The sequence below is a fragment of the Vulpes vulpes genome, chromosome 5, assembly GCF_048418805.1.
Source record: "Vulpes vulpes isolate BD-2025 chromosome 5, VulVul3, whole genome shotgun sequence".
In the NCBI taxonomy this organism is placed as follows: domain Eukaryota; kingdom Metazoa; phylum Chordata; class Mammalia; order Carnivora; family Canidae; genus Vulpes; species Vulpes vulpes.
Genome location: NC_132784.1, coordinates 108,140,817 through 108,155,884, shown reverse-complemented (window position 1 = coordinate 108,155,884; position 15,068 = coordinate 108,140,817). Strand labels below are relative to the sequence as shown.

The following is a 15,068-nucleotide window of genomic DNA, read 5'->3' as shown; positions in this document are numbered from 1 at the left end:
CATACTTATAATTCTATTTATATAACATTCTGGAAAATTCGAACTAATCTATAATGACAATTGTTGCTTGGTAACAGGACAGGGAGGCAAGGAACACAAAGAAAGTTGAGGATGATGGTTATGTTCCTTCCCTTTTGGTGATGGTCTCAGGTATGTAAGCATATGTCAGAACTCATAAAACTGTATCATTTAAATGAATAGAATTCATTTATTTATTTATTTATTTATTAGAATAATAAATAGAATTTATTTATTTAGTTTGAAACAGCATTTACAACTCAAGAAAGTTGTCAAAAAATTATATGGGGAAAAGTAATTTGCAATAATTGACAGAAAGAGATAAAATATGGTTATCCTTAAAGGTAACTGAAGAGTTATAAGCCAGGTAAATCCTAGTAAACGTCTTTGTTAAACATGAAAACACTATGATTGGTTACAATATAGAGTCAGAAGAGCAAGAAACACATTTTTGTTTTACTCCATCCGGTCAGCCTGCACGGTATCATTTCCTGCTGGGCACCCTGAGATCTTCTCTCTAGCCAGATTTCTGACTTCTTTTATGTCTAACATCATCCTTTGTGGCCAGTGTCTAAGAGATAGGTCCACTTGTTATACCTGTGCTAAAGGAGGCCCAATCTTGGCTCCTACCCTCTAGAGTGCAGGAGGACTCTGGATTCTATTATCTTCTTCAGAGTGGAAACTCCTAAAAGATAAACAAATCTCTCTTGTTAATGCCAACCACTTCTCTCTGTAACTTGGCGGGGGGGGGGGGGGGGGGGGGGGGGCGGGGGAGGACACACGCAGACACAGAACCCAGCTACACAATAAGTGCTAAAATGAAAATACATTTTCACATTCAACACGGGTACAAATTCTAAGCACTAAAGAATTAGAAGATAGTAAATGATAATGGTAGGATTTGAGTTAGGGCTTGGTGAGTAGATAGGAGTCAGATTGTAAAAGGAAAAGGAAAGGGCAGGGACACCTGGGTGGCTCAGTGGTTGAGCATCTGCCTTTGGCTCAGGGCGTGACCCTAGGGTCCTGGGATCAAGTTTAGCATCAGGCTCCCCACAGGGAGCCTGCTTCTCCCTCTGCCTGTGTCTCTGCCTCTCTCTCTGTCTCTCATAAATACATAAAATCTTAACCAAAAAAAAAAAAAAAAAAAAGGAAAACAAAAGAAAGGAAAGGGCAGGTGAAGAAAGTGACATAAGAGAAAAGAGAGCAGAATGTTCAAAGGACAATAAGGGGATCTAATCTTACCACAGTGAAATGATTCTAGTGAAGAGTAGTGGGAGATAAATTCAGGAGCTAGAGTAAGTCAGGTTATATAAGCCCTTGAAAATCAAGTACAAGAATTTAGACTTAATAGAGTAAGAAACAGAAAGCTATCAGATTTTAAGTAAAGTGATCATATAACTGAAGTGGAATTTAAGCAAATATACAGTTCCAAAAGCCAAGGAGGATGGAGTTCTGTGTTGGGCATGGACAGCAGGGTTAAATTCTTCTTGACAATCAAAAAGCCATGTCAAGGTCATGTCAAAGGGTATGTTGTATGGGAAGTGAGTCATATACAAGGCTCTATATCTATCAGCATGCACTATTTGTCTAGTCCTGACAAATATTATCCCAATTTCTATTGTACAAAGAAAGAAACTCAAACATCTGAAATTGCCACTGGTATACAGACTGATATATAAGTTCCTGTTTCCGGTTATTCCTAATTTACCTTGGCACTATATTCACAGAAGTCAAATATTTGAGCTTTGAAATAAATGTGTAACAGATTCTAAGGTGAGGTGGGTAGAACTCAATATTCACAGTGTAGACTGTTCGGCTTTATCCATTTACAGTTTTCAGATATGAATTACTTCCTTGCTAAGAAAACAGCAGAGGCAAGGAAAGTAATCAAAAGCACTAACCTAGGTACCAGAGGTCCAATTGTGTGACCCTAGGCAAGCCATTGATTTTTCTGAGTCTTAGATTCTTCATCTATGAAATTGGGGCAAATGTTAAAACCAGAGAGTTCCTTTAAGAAGCAAATGATATATTAAAAGGTTACCCATTCATGTTGTTTAAATAATTAAACAGCAATGTATCTGGCTCTTAGCCAACAGAGATGGTTAATGGTACAAAAGTCTCAGTAAGTTAATGACTGTCACAAAGGAGACCTTTTTGTTTTTTAAAAGATTTTATTGATTTATTTGAGAGAGAGGGAGAGCACGCGCCAGCACACAGACAAGCAGGGGAGGGGGTGATGGGGGAGGGTGCAGAGAGAGGGGGGAGGAGAAGGGGAAGGCGTAGAGGGCGAGGGAGAAGCAAACTTCCTGTTGAGCAGGGAGCCCAACATAGGGCTCGATCCCAGGACCCCAGGATCATGACCTGAGTGAAAGCAGTCGTTTAACCGACTAAGCCACCCAGGCGCCCCAAAGGGACACCTTTTTTTTTGACAACTACCTTCCCTAAAAACTTCCCTTTTAGTATAAATCAGCAGAGCAGGTAACATCTTCCTAAGCTTTGCCTGGTAGGTTCAAAGCGACTCCTGGAGGTAACCTTAAAAATTAAGAAGAAAATATATTCCTCAGGATAACATACGATCACAACAGATCACACAAGACAAAGCAAATTTCCTGAATCTTCGGTATTTTAAATAATACGTGTAGTATAGAATTAAGAACAGGAACATAAATACCATTATGAAGACTATTCAAGTGTGAAAACCGATCAATGGTATACGGAAAGAGTAAGAGTTCCCTGCACATATGAAAGCTCATTCCATTGAAATCTACATGAGATGTGAAAGGTATGGAATACATAAGAGGATGAATGAATGATATTAAACCAGAATGATAAGGGCACCTGGATGACTCAGTGGTTGAGCGTCTGCCTCTGGCTCAGGTTGTGATCCGGGGGTCCTGGGATCAAGCCCCACATTGGGCTCCCTGCTTGGGGGAGAACCTGCTTCTCCCTCTCCCTCTGCTGCTCCCGCTGCTGTGGTCTCTCTGTCTCTCTGTGTCAATACATAATATCTTAAAAAAAAAAAAAACTGAAGGCACAATAGACATTTTTAGGTAAATGAAAACAGAAAATTCAACACTAATAGACCTGTAATCATAAGCAATGCTAAAAAAAATTCTTCAGGATTAAAGATGATGACATACTTTATGGAAACTAAGAGATCTAATGTTTTAATTTTCTTTACTGTGCAATACATTTAGTGTTTTTTTTAAAAAAAAGATTTAGTTTATTTAATCATGAAAGACACAGAGAGAGGGAGAGAGAGAGGCAGAGGCACAGCCAGAGGGAGAGGCAGGCTCCATGCAGGGAGCCCGACGTGGGACTTAATCCTGGGTCTCCAGGATCACGCCCTGGGCTAAAGGCGATGTTAAACCACTGAGCCACTGGGGCTGCCCTATTTAGTGGTTTAAGATTACAGTCATTTATTATTTCTCCCTATTCTGTGCCTTATCTAGACTTACCTAACTGGTTGGTTCTTCAGATTTGGGTGTTATTGACCTAGGTCACTCATGTGGCTGCACTAAGATGGGAAGTTGGTTAGGGCTGAAACTTCCAAATTGGTTTCATTCACATGTCTGGTGACTCAGATGTGGTTCCTGCCATGGCCGGGATGGGCCTTTTTCATTCCAAGTATTTTTTGATATTTAGTAATCTAGCCCAAACTTACTTAGTTGCTGGCTATATTTCTAAAAGATAAAAGCACAAAATGCAAGGCTTCTTAAGGTCTGTGTCTAGAACTGGCATGACATCACTTTTGGCACATTTTATTCACCAAAGCAAGTCAAAAGACCCACCCAGATTCAAGGGATGGAGAAATAGACTCTACCTCTTTTTTTCCCTTTTTTCTTTTTTTAAAAGATTTTATTTATTTATTCTTGAGAGACACAGAGTGAGGGAGGCAGAGACAAAGGCAGAGAGAGAAGCAGACTCCATGCAGGGAGCCCAACGTAGGACTCGATCCTGAGACTCCAGGATCAAGGCCGGGGCCAAAGGCAGGTGTTAAACTGCTGAGCCACCCAGGGATCCCTATATTTAAATATTTATTTATTTGAATGAGAGTGAGTGCGGGGGGGGGGGGGGGGCAGAGGGAGAGGGAGAAAGAGTCCTAATCCCCCAATGTAGGGCTCAGTCTCATGATACTGAGATCATAACCTGAGCTGAAACCAGTCTGATGCTTAACCAACAGGACCATTCAGGCACCCCTGGACTCTCTTGATGAGAGAAGCAACATGTACATTCAGGCAGGAATAGGAAGAATTTCTGACAGCTATTTGAAAAAAATCTATTAGAAGGAATGATAGTGCTAAAAATAGTAAACAGGTAAATATAAAAGGCAATATATAGGGATGCCTGGGTGGCTCAGCAGTTGAGCATCTGCCTTTGGCTCAGGGCATGATCCTGGAGTCCAGGGATCGAGTCCCACATCATGTTCCCTGCATGAAGCCTACTTCTCCCTCTGCCTATGTTTCTGCTTCCCTCTCTCTGTGTCTCACATGAATAAATAAATAAAATCTTTTTTTAAAAAAAGGCAATATATTGGGGGATCCCTGGGTGGCTTAGTGGTTTGGTGTCTGCCTTTGGCCCAGGGCATGATCCTGGAGTCCCGGGATCAAGTCCTGCATCGGGCTCCCTGAGTGGAGCCTGCTTCTCCCTCTGCCTGTGTCTCTGCCTCTCTCTCTCTCTCTCTCTCTCTGTCTCTCATGAATTAAAAAAAAAAAAGGCAATATATATGTTTCTTCTCTTAATTTCTTTAAAGTACATTATGACCATTTAAAGCAAAAATGACAATGAATGTAGATGTAGCACATAAGACAATAAAGCACAAAGGACTTAGGAGTGGTGGTAAATAAAGCCATACAAGGTAAGGCTCTTTTATTTTATGTGAAGTATCACAATTTTAACTCTAAGTAGATATTAGTAGATATAACTTAAATTATCAAATTTAAGAATGCATATCATAATTCCTTACAACTTTGCTAAAACAATAATGCAAAAAAGGCATAGTTAAAAGCCAATAGAGGAATTCAAATGGAATACTAAAGCATTTGATTAATCCAAAGAAATGACAATAAGTGAAGAACAGAAGAGAGGAACACAAAACTAATGAGACAAACTGGAAAAAAATATCAAAGTGATAAACTTAAATTCGACAATATAAATTATTACAATTAACACAAAAGGATAAAGCACATCAATTAAAAGACAGAGATTGTCAGATTAAATTAAAAACAGGAAGATCCAAATAAGTACTGTCTATAAGGGAATCACATTAAAAAAAACATATATAGGTTGACCACATAAAGATGGAAAAATATAAAACCTACAAACAGTAAGCTAAGAAAGCTGCAATGACTGTATTAATATAAGAGAAATTTCATTCCAAGATAAGAAGGGTTATCAGAGGGCAGCCCCGGTGGCGCAGCAGTTTAGTTTAGTGCTGCCTTCAGCCCAGGGTGTGATCCTGGAGACCCAGGATCGAGTCCCACATCAGGCTCCTTGCATGGAGCCTGCTTCTCCCTCTGCCTGTGTCTCTGCCTGTGTCTCTCTCTGTGTGTGTCTCTCATGAATAAATAAATAAAGTCTTTTTTTTTTAAAGAAGGGTTATCAGAGACAAAGGATTTTTCATAATGATAAAATGGTTATAGCATCAGAAAGACATAAGAGCTATCAGTTTAATGTGATCAATAAAACTTCCAAATATGTAAAGGAAAACCTGATAAAACTAAAGAAGAAACGGATCCACAGAGTGTATGCATTTTTAACTCCCCTATCTCAGAAATTAATAGCAGCACTGTATGTGAAGTCAGTGATAGAAGATTTGAACAAAACTATCACCTACCTCAACCTCATTGACACTGATGCTCAACAACAGCAGGGCACATTGCTTTTTCACTGCCCATGGAACGTTTACCAAGATAGATCATATTTGGGGGGATAAAATAAGTCTCAACAATTCTTATAATATTGACATCTGACAAAGTTTGTTTCTGATCACATCATAAATAAATTGGTAATCTCTAACTAGACTGATGGAGAAAAGAAAGATGGAAAATACAAATGGCCAATACCAGTATTTTAGATATCTATTGCCATATAACTATTCCATAATTTAGTAGCTTCAAACAACAATTTTATTGCTCATATTTTGGAAGCCAGGAATTTGTAGAGTTCAGTGGGAATAGCTCACCTCTCCTTCATGTTGTCAAGTAGACTCACTCAAGCAGTTGTATTCAGCAGTAGACTGATCTGGGTCACAAGGTCCGTGAAAGTTTGCCTCAGATGTATGGAGTTAAGATGTAGACTGTGGGCTTCATGTGGCCTCTCTCTATGTGGTGTTTTACCCGTTAGGAACTTTTTTCTTCATGTGGCCTTTCCTGTACAATTGCTTGAACTTCTTTATGAGGGGTTTGGGGCATCAAATGGGCAAAAAAATGGAGCCATGCCTTTGAGAATACAGTTGTTTGTTTTTTTCCTCAATTCTGATCCTGGGGTGGGATCTTCATCCATGTACTTTATAGAGAGTTTATAGTTAGATAGTATCTTCCTCTATATTATTATGTAAGCTGCCTTTGTTTTATCTTTTCATTTTTGCTACACTTTTTTTATCTCGTCCATATTATCAGCTGTGATCTAGTATAGACTGTTTATGATGTCTTTCCTTTTTTTTTCCAGTTTTAACAAAGAATTTATTTGCTGATCCCCCAAAAGCAAGAATCAGAAAAAAGACTCACCCCCTCACTGCAAGAATAGTTCTATAAAAAAGTTTCCATCATCATCTCCTTTCTCTCGAAGGTGTGCCCTTGCTTATGTCCATCACTGCAGAGCAGACCAACATATGGAAATACTTTGTATGAAAGGCACATGGCACTGTCATATTGCTCACACCTTCTGGTACACCTCCCTGGCAGGCAAGTGGAGCCTTTTCTATAGCCTCCTTCTTTTGGTAGAAATTTACTGAAAGATTTTCTTTATAGCACAGTATTTAAAGATCCTTCCCCCTATTCATCTCACTTATCTATTGAAAAAGTATAGAACCGAAAGGTTTTTTGCCCCTGCTGTGACCCAAACACTGAAGAGTGAAGAACATCTTAAATACTCATCACAGAGGAATCTGTACCCCAAGTTCTGGATTTGATTAGAACAGCTAAAAAAATGGATAGTCATTCTACAATGGAACAAAGCAGGCTTTTCCAACCATACTACCTCAATGATCCCAAATCTTGTAAAGATCCAAGATCAGAGCCTCTCGTACAGGCTAGTCTCTCCGAGGAGTCGGTGCTGGAGCTGTTGGCGTAGCTCAGTGAGCCAGGGGATCCCAGCTGCCAGTCATGTTCTCCTGCAACTGTTCCATCAAAACATCCTGGGGTGATCACAGCTAAGGCCTTTAGGTTGCTCTACTACTGGCTTATTAAATGAAAATGGCACTAACAATTTCTTGGGATCCTTTACTCTGTGCCTTCATCAGCATTCAACTCTGTTCATATGATGTCTTTCCAACTGTTTGGTTGTCTAAAGCTTGTTCTTTATTAGACTGCGGGAAATAAAATGGAGTGTTTGTGGCAATCACTGAAGGGTTTGTGGAAACAATATTTTCTAAATAAGTTTGCAGCTTTTCAAAGATGTTATTTTTAAAGATTTTATTATTTATTTGAGAGAGAGAAAGAGAAAGCACAAAGAGGAGGAGAGCAGAGGGAGAAGCAGGCTCCCAGCCCAGCAGGAAGCCTGATGTGGGGCTCAATCCCAGGATCCTGGAATCGTGACCTGAGTGGAAGGCAAATACTTAACTGAGCCACCTGGGCTGCCCTTAAAAAAATGTTACTATTATATTAAGTTGTTCTTCAGCATAACACAATTGTAAAGACATCTTTATGCTTCTTAGAATATATTTTCTTCTAGACTGGAGTCTAGAAACCTTCTGTATGCTTCATTTTGTTTTACATTTGCATTTTTGTCACCTTTTTTTTAAAAAAAAAATCTTGTTTACACTATTGGATGAGTTGTTTTCATTTTACTGTCTTCACCTACCACATCTTTTTTGTTTTTTTAAAGATTTTATTTATTTATTCATGAGAGATAGAAAGAGAAAGAGGCAGAGACACAGGCAGAGGGAGAAGCAGGCTCCATGCAGGGAGCCCGATGTGGGACTCGATCCGGGGACCCCGGGGTCACACCCTGGGCCGAAGGCTGTGCTAAACCGCTGAGCCACCGGGGCTGCCCTGGGCTGCCCTGATCGTCTCACTTTTGACGCCTCTCTGCCTCTCTCCCATATGTTCATCAACATTCTTCAGGAAAAATTATCCCAGACGTGTCCCCAGAGCCATCTCTGCCGAGAGGGCAAAAAGACATTCTTGCCCAAAATTTGGGGACATATATAAATTCAAAGTTAAAACTTTAATCAAAGAGAAAAACAAGATTTCGAGGAAGGCGTTAAGAGGTTATGCAGATTAGGGGCGGCCTGGGAGGCTCAGCGGTTCGGGTCCCCCCCCCCTTGGGCCTAGGGCGTGACCCCGGGGTCCCGGGATCGAGTCCCGCGTCGGGCTCCCTGCGTGGAGCCTGCTTCTCCCTCTGCCTCTCTGTGTCTCTCATGAATAAACAAAATCTTTAAAAAAAAAAAAAAAAAGAGGTTCTGCAGGTTTATCTCGGTCAGGACCCCGTCCCCCCCCCCCCCCCCCCCCACGCCTCCTAACCCTTAAGCCGAGCAAAACTCTAAAGGCCCCGGTTCCGTGAATTACTCGGTGCGGTGCAATTCCGCTCCTCTGACTGCTCACCTCATCCATCATCGCGTCGTCCCGGTCTCCAGGGGCACTTAGAGTCCCGCATTCCCCCACCGGGACCCACTAGAGGGTTAATGACAGGACCCACCCCGAGGGAGGGCAGCGGCCCGCAGCCACTTCCGGGGTCGAGCCGCCGAAGGCGACGCCTCCGCCGCGGGAGGAGGGGTTAGGGGCGGGGCCGCGTCTGCGCACCGCCTGAGAGCGCAGGTGTGCGAGGGGGCGGCTTTGCGCATGCTCGCAGCGAGGCGTCTCTAACTCCGCTTCCGGTGGCGGTTAGCGCTCACTGGGCCCCAGTCGCCGGGCTGCGTTAGAGCCGTGGAGAAGTTTGGGCGTCGGGCAGGTGAGTGCCGCTGCTTTTGTCCGTCTGTCCTCGCCGCCGTGCGGAGTAGCACCCGAAGGGCTGCGCTAGGATTCACCCGTGTTCGGCTGATGTTTTTTTTTTTCTTGATTTTCTTTTTTTTCTCAATAAAGGTTCTGAGTTCTCGAGTTTCTTTTTTTTCTCAATAAAGGTTCTGAAACCTTTATTGCTGAGAACGAGGCGGAAGGGGTGGAGAAGCTATGATGGTTACCGTGGCAACTGCGGGGGGCACCCACTTAGTTTTTGAGAATTTGGGAAGGGAGAGCTTTTTCTGTAAGGGCTCGTTAAAATACACGTGTTTCGGGTGTTATTTCAAACCCATGCTCCTAAACCACAGAATTTGATTTTTTAAAAAAGATTTTATTTATTTTTTTCACGAGAGACAGAGAGAGTGAAAGAGGCAGAGACACAGGCAGAGGGAGAAGCAGGCTCCATGCAGGGAGCCCGATGGGGGACTCCACCTGGGACCCCAGGTCACGACCTTTGCAGAAGGCAGACGCTCAACCGCTGAGCCACCCAGGTGACCCTCAGTCCTGTCTTCCTACCCCCTCCTCTACATGGTCCCAAGACTATTCATGCCAAGTAGTTTGATGCCAAGTTTGATGTCCTAGAATATTGTCCTCACTTTTCTTATGTTGGCTTAACTTAATTAAGCCCCTCAGTTTTTTTTTCAATATGAACATGGAAGAAAATAACCGTAGTTTCCTCCGGATTTTTATAGGAATTAACGAGATAATTTAAAAGCTTGGTGGTATAGATAGACACCAATACATATTAACCATTACTACTGTTATTGTGGTTGTGTGGTTTTATTATTATGTATCATTTTGCTGTTTCTTCCTCTAAGCTTGAGCTGTTATTTTTATGTGTCTATTTATTAAGGTGCACTATCTTATCTATCTTTGTTCTTGTAACTTAGTAAAGATTAAAAAGTTTTTTTGAATGGATCATTTTTTTTGGCTGTTGCTGGCATAATTTTACTCCTTTCTTTAAAGGAGCTACCTGGGGGTGCCTGGGTGACTCAGTCTGTTAAGCATCTGCCTTCAGCTCAGATCCCAGGGTCCTGGGATCCAGTCCCGAGTGAGGCTCCCTGCTCAGTTGGGGGAGGGGGGTCTGCTTCTCCCTCTGCCTCTTCCCCCTGCTTGTGCGCTGGCTCTCTCTCTTTCTCTCTCCCTCCCTCCCAATCCCACCCCCCTTGCTCTCTCTCAAATAAATGAAATCTTTTTTTTTTTTAAAGGAGTGACCTAGTAGATAATTAATTTTGCTGATTGAGTGTTATTTATTAGATAAAAAGATGGCATTTTTTTCTGTTTAAGAATTCTGTGAAATAAGATATACAGAAAGGAACTGATAATCTCAATTTGGAGGAGGTATGAGTGATTTCAGTGAAGAATTGGTAAGGTCCAAGACAGAGGACGAGCAAGAGGAATCATGCATGTTCTCTGGTACAGGAATGTCCTTTCCTTGGCTCCAGAAGCATATAGAGACTGTGGGTAAGTAAAATCACATACAGCCATTTTAATTGTAATGCAGGGAGATGATAAAACTCTGGATACAAAGTGAATAACCAAACTGGTTTACTCAGTTTTCAGGATGGGACTATATAAGGGTTTTTGAGGCTGTAAGAAAAAAAAAAAAAAAGATCCTTTTTTCTATTTATCCTTTGAACTAATAGCAAATAGTAGGTAGGTACACTTTTTGTTTGTTTTCTCTAGCAATACTTACTAGGAACTGAGCAGATATGTGTAAGTCCAGAATTTACATATGTAGAAATGTTTCATAAGTTATGGATAGCCTGTTAAACCCAAAATACTTTATGTCTGCAATGAGAAAATAATTTCAGGTAATATTGACATTGTAGAGATTTAAAAAAAAAATAGCCATAATAGGAAAACAGAATTGCCTAGCAATTGCTTATTTTTTATTCTAGTAGATATCTTTTGGGGTTTTGAAGGGTATGCCCCCTAGAATAAAAACTTCAAAGACAGAGGCCAATCTGGATTAAAACTGAATGTTGAGTACCTTAGAATAGTACTTGGCTCAAAATAGTGCTCAAAAAATATTTGTTGACTGAAACATTTCCAGGTTTTTTCAGGGGCATTAGAGATAGGTTGATGGCACTTGTTCTTTATTGTACCTCATTCTGTGTCAAAATTTCTTTTCCTAGGCAATTATTTTTGAAAATGTGTTGGCAACAAATAGGATAATCTTTTGCTCATAAAGAATGAAGTGAGAGATATTAGTAGGGTAACTAGGCTAATTTGGAAGACAGAAGGAGAATTTTCCAAGGATGTAAGGACACTAGTCTAAAGTCCAGTTTCCATTCTGAGTAGTGAAAACTTGAGGGGTAGATGGGAGCTTGGCCTGAGGTCAGTCCTCCTTTATGTGAATAAATGAGGTTTTAAGGGAGAGGTGTTTTGTCATTTTCCCAGACTACCTCCCTGGTGTTGCTATTAGTCCTGGGCAGCTTGTGTGTAGATCTTGCTAAATGTAGCTTCTTATTCAGAGAGCTGGGAGGGGCATATTATTCTGCATTTCTGATAAGATCCCCAGGGATGGTAAGGCTTTTGTTTGTAGGAGCACACTGAATAGTAAGCATCAAGATCGCCAGGTGATCTGTGTGTATTTTTTTTTTTTAAGATTTTATTTATTTATTCATGAGAGACAGAGAGAGGCAGAGACCTAGGCAGAGGGAGCAGCAGGCTCCATGCAGGGAGCCTGATGCGGGACTCGATCTGGGGACTCCAGGATCACGCCCTAGGCTGAAGGCAGGCGCTAAACCACTGAGCCAGGCAAGGATCCCAGATCTGTGTGTATTTTTTTTTTTCCTCTGTGTGTATTTTTAAAAAGTTTGAGAAGCACTATTGTAGAGCAGTAGTCTTCAAATCTGTTTTGCTCCCATATCCTCTTTTTTAAAAAATCACGTATTGCTTTGCACGGTTTTGAGATACCATCTAAAAATTGTAAGTTTAAAAAAGAAAAACAAAAAAATAATAAAAATTGTAAGTTTAATAGTTGCAAAAGATATAATTTCCACTATAGGTTATCATTTTTAAATGAAATTCATTTACTACTTTTACAAATATATCCAGTGAAATCTAAAGAACATAGGAATGTGATATGCCTTTCATCATCCATTTAAAAATATTTATGACAAAGATTTTAAGTGATGGAGATTTTATACTGTTTATTTTCCTTTCATATTTTTATCTTTGCAATAAAGCTATGTATCTACTTTTAATTATTGTTAATATCTGATAAGGCTTAAAGTATTAAAATTTTGTCTGGGGTGAGACATCGTAATTAATAGTTGTACACAGCTGATGAAAACATAAGTATTAAAAGTTGTGTTAAAATTTGATTAAAAGTAAATTTTTATTGCTTCTTTATTTTAATAAACAAGGTTGGGATGCCCGGGTGGCTCAGCAGTTAAGCATCTGCCTTCCGCCCAGGGCGTGATCCTAGAATTTCAGTATCGAGTCCCACATTGGGCTCCCTGCATGGAAGCTGCTTCTCCCTCTGCCTGTATCTCTGCCTCTGTCTCTCCATGCCACTCATGAATAAATAAATAAATTCTTTAAACAAATAAAAATTTAAAAAATAAGGTTATCATTTTTTTCCAATTATTTTAAATATCTGTGAAGGAATATATGTATTTCCAGAGTGAGAAAAGATTTAGCTCTGGTTCTATTTTGTTTTCATTGATACATTTCTGAGAACTCTTAGTTACATAAGTAGGTAGACGGCACCAGATAGAGTTTAATCATAGCAGTGTATAAGGTTTTTGAATTTTTGAAGAACTCATGATGAAATTGTGTAGGGATCTATTATAAAGAATTATTCGGCCCTTCCACACTTAAAAAAAAAAAAAGATTTATTATTTTAGAGAGAAAGAGCGAGAGAGAGCGAGCGCCCGGAGAGCAAGCCAGGGAGAGCCTGAGGAGAGAGGGAGAGGGTGAGAGAGTCCCCAGCTGAGGGCAGAGTCTGCTGCTAGGTTTGATCCTAAGACCCTTAGATCATGACCTGAGCCAAAATCAGGAGTGCAATGCTCAGCTGACTGTGTGCTCGACTATGCCACCCAGGTGTCCCCCACACTTTTGATAGCAAAGACTTGGAAACTACCCGACTTGCAAAAGGGTGTGTTGTAGTCATTCACTTTCTCAATATTTACCCTTATATTCTCACCTTAAGGTAATATATAATGATTTCAGTTGTGCATCCTTGACTGTAGAACAATTCTCTAGGAGATTAATTTTAGGAAAGAGTATGAGGAAAGTGAAGATCTGCAAGTTGATTTCTCTCAAACTATCTTTGCACAGTGCCTCTATGTGTCTGTGTATTCCCAGGGGTCAGGGTACCCTTGATGGAAGACCACTAGCCTGTAGGGGTCCTATGGTGGTGTGGAAAGAGAAGAGGAGGTGGCAGTGTGCAACCAGTCACTCCTAAAACAGGGTTGTAACTAAGTCCAGATATTCTTAACATGAAGATTGTCCATACTTTAGAGATATAAATGCTAATGTCTATAACTGTTAAATCCCATTTGTATTTAATATCATTGAGTTACTGGGAACTTGAAAAATAAAAACTCACCTTTTGGAGTTTTTAGAACGCTGCTAGGTAGTAAAGACCATGCTTGTCTAGGATAACCTAATGATTTTTACCCATTCAAAATATTTGGGTCTTGCTTTTGGGGCCCTCTTTGGGAGATATTATGCAGATTGTTGAGTGCAAAGATAAAAGGATGATTGAGTCAGATTTGGAGCCTCTGGTACTCTGGTAGCCCAAAAATATCAGATTAGGTATCTCCAAATTAGACATTTTTTTTTTCATTTGCTAAGACTAGTCAAAATAGTGTGGAAGAGTTTGTTTCAAGTAAAGCTTGCTTTGATATTAGGGATGGACTGTTAAGTTATAACTGCTGTTCCACTTGATAAAACTTGTGCTTATCAGAAGTAAGTTTTTTAAACTTGAATTGGAATCACTGTGGTTAAAGACTTTTCTCTTTAATCTGTAGCAACTGGAGGGAAAAAGGAGAAGGATTTTGCTCAGACAACAAGTGCTTGTTTGAGTTTTATTCAAGAAGCTCTGCTGAAGCACCAGTGGCAGCAAGCTGCAGAATACATGCACAGTTATTTTCAGATCTTGGAAGATTCAGATAGCTACAAGAGGCAGGCCGCACCTGAGGTAAGTGAAGTGTGAGTCTGCTGGAGGAGATCACAGATACTTGAGTTTCTGCCTAAGCTGGTCCCTGAATGGCATTTGCAGGATCTCAAATTGATTTTTCTAAAAGGTATTAAAAGTAGTTTTGGGTGGAGAGTTTGTATTGGAACATTGTTTCTCACACTTCTTTTACTTATCAGGATTTTTTTTTTTTAAGATTTTATTTATTTATTCATGAGAGGCATAGAAAGAGAGGTAGAGACAAAGGCAGAGGGAGAAGCAGACTCCATGCAGGGAGCCCGATGTGGGACTCGATCCGGGGGACTCCAGGATCACACCCTGGGCCAAAGGCAGGCACTAAACCGCTGAGCCACCCAGGTGTCCCTACTTATTAGGATTTTTTTTTTTTTTTTTAGATTTTATTTATTTATTCATGAGAGACACATAGAAAGGGAGGCAGAGGGAGAAGCAGACTCCATGCAGGGAGCCCGATGCAGGACCTGATCCTGGGACTACAGAATCATGCCCTGGGCCAAAGGCAGGCACCAAACCACTGAGCCACCCAGGATCCCCTACATATTAAGATTTTAAAGGAAACTCAAAAGTGTGAACTCTGAACTCTCAGATTCCCCACTATTCATATCTTCCAATAATTCTTCTCTCCTTGTATCATTTCCCCCCCCTCTGTAGAATGTTTCCTATCCCCATACAAACATATTATTTCTTCCATCTTAAAATCATCTCTTGACCCCCACTTCCTC

General features: G+C 40.6%; 2 protein-coding genes across 7 annotated transcripts in view; one reads left to right on the top strand and one right to left on the bottom strand.

The window, feature by feature from the left end:
- MIA3 (MIA SH3 domain ER export factor 3) overlaps window positions 1–8,948 on the bottom strand; it is an 80,127-nt gene extending 71,179 nt beyond the window's left edge. For 2 of the 3 annotated variants that reach the window (XM_072759575.1, XM_072759578.1), the window contains exon 1: window positions 8,784–8,933. The gene's annotated coding sequence lies outside the window, so the exon portion shown is untranslated. Of the gene's footprint in view, window positions 1–8,783 lie in introns of all 3 variants that reach the window. The other variant, XM_072759580.1, reaches the window with a different exon arrangement.
- A 4-nt stretch (window positions 8,949–8,952) lies between these two features.
- TAF1A (TATA-box binding protein associated factor, RNA polymerase I subunit A) overlaps window positions 8,953–15,068 on the top strand; it is a 32,466-nt gene continuing 26,350 nt past the window's right edge. For 2 of the 4 annotated variants that reach the window (XM_025991295.2, XM_025991294.2), the window contains exons 1-3: window positions 9,534–9,667; window positions 10,464–10,640; window positions 14,162–14,331. Coding sequence is in view for 2 of the 4 variants with exons in the window: in XM_025991294.2 (XP_025847079.2) it covers window positions 10,520–10,640; window positions 14,162–14,331 (291 nt within the window). In the remaining 2 variants the exon portion in view is untranslated. Of the gene's footprint in view, window positions 9,130–9,533; window positions 9,668–10,463; window positions 10,641–14,161; window positions 14,332–15,068 lie in introns of those variants that run through there. The other 2 variants (XM_025991293.2, XM_072759584.1) reach the window with 2 other exon arrangements.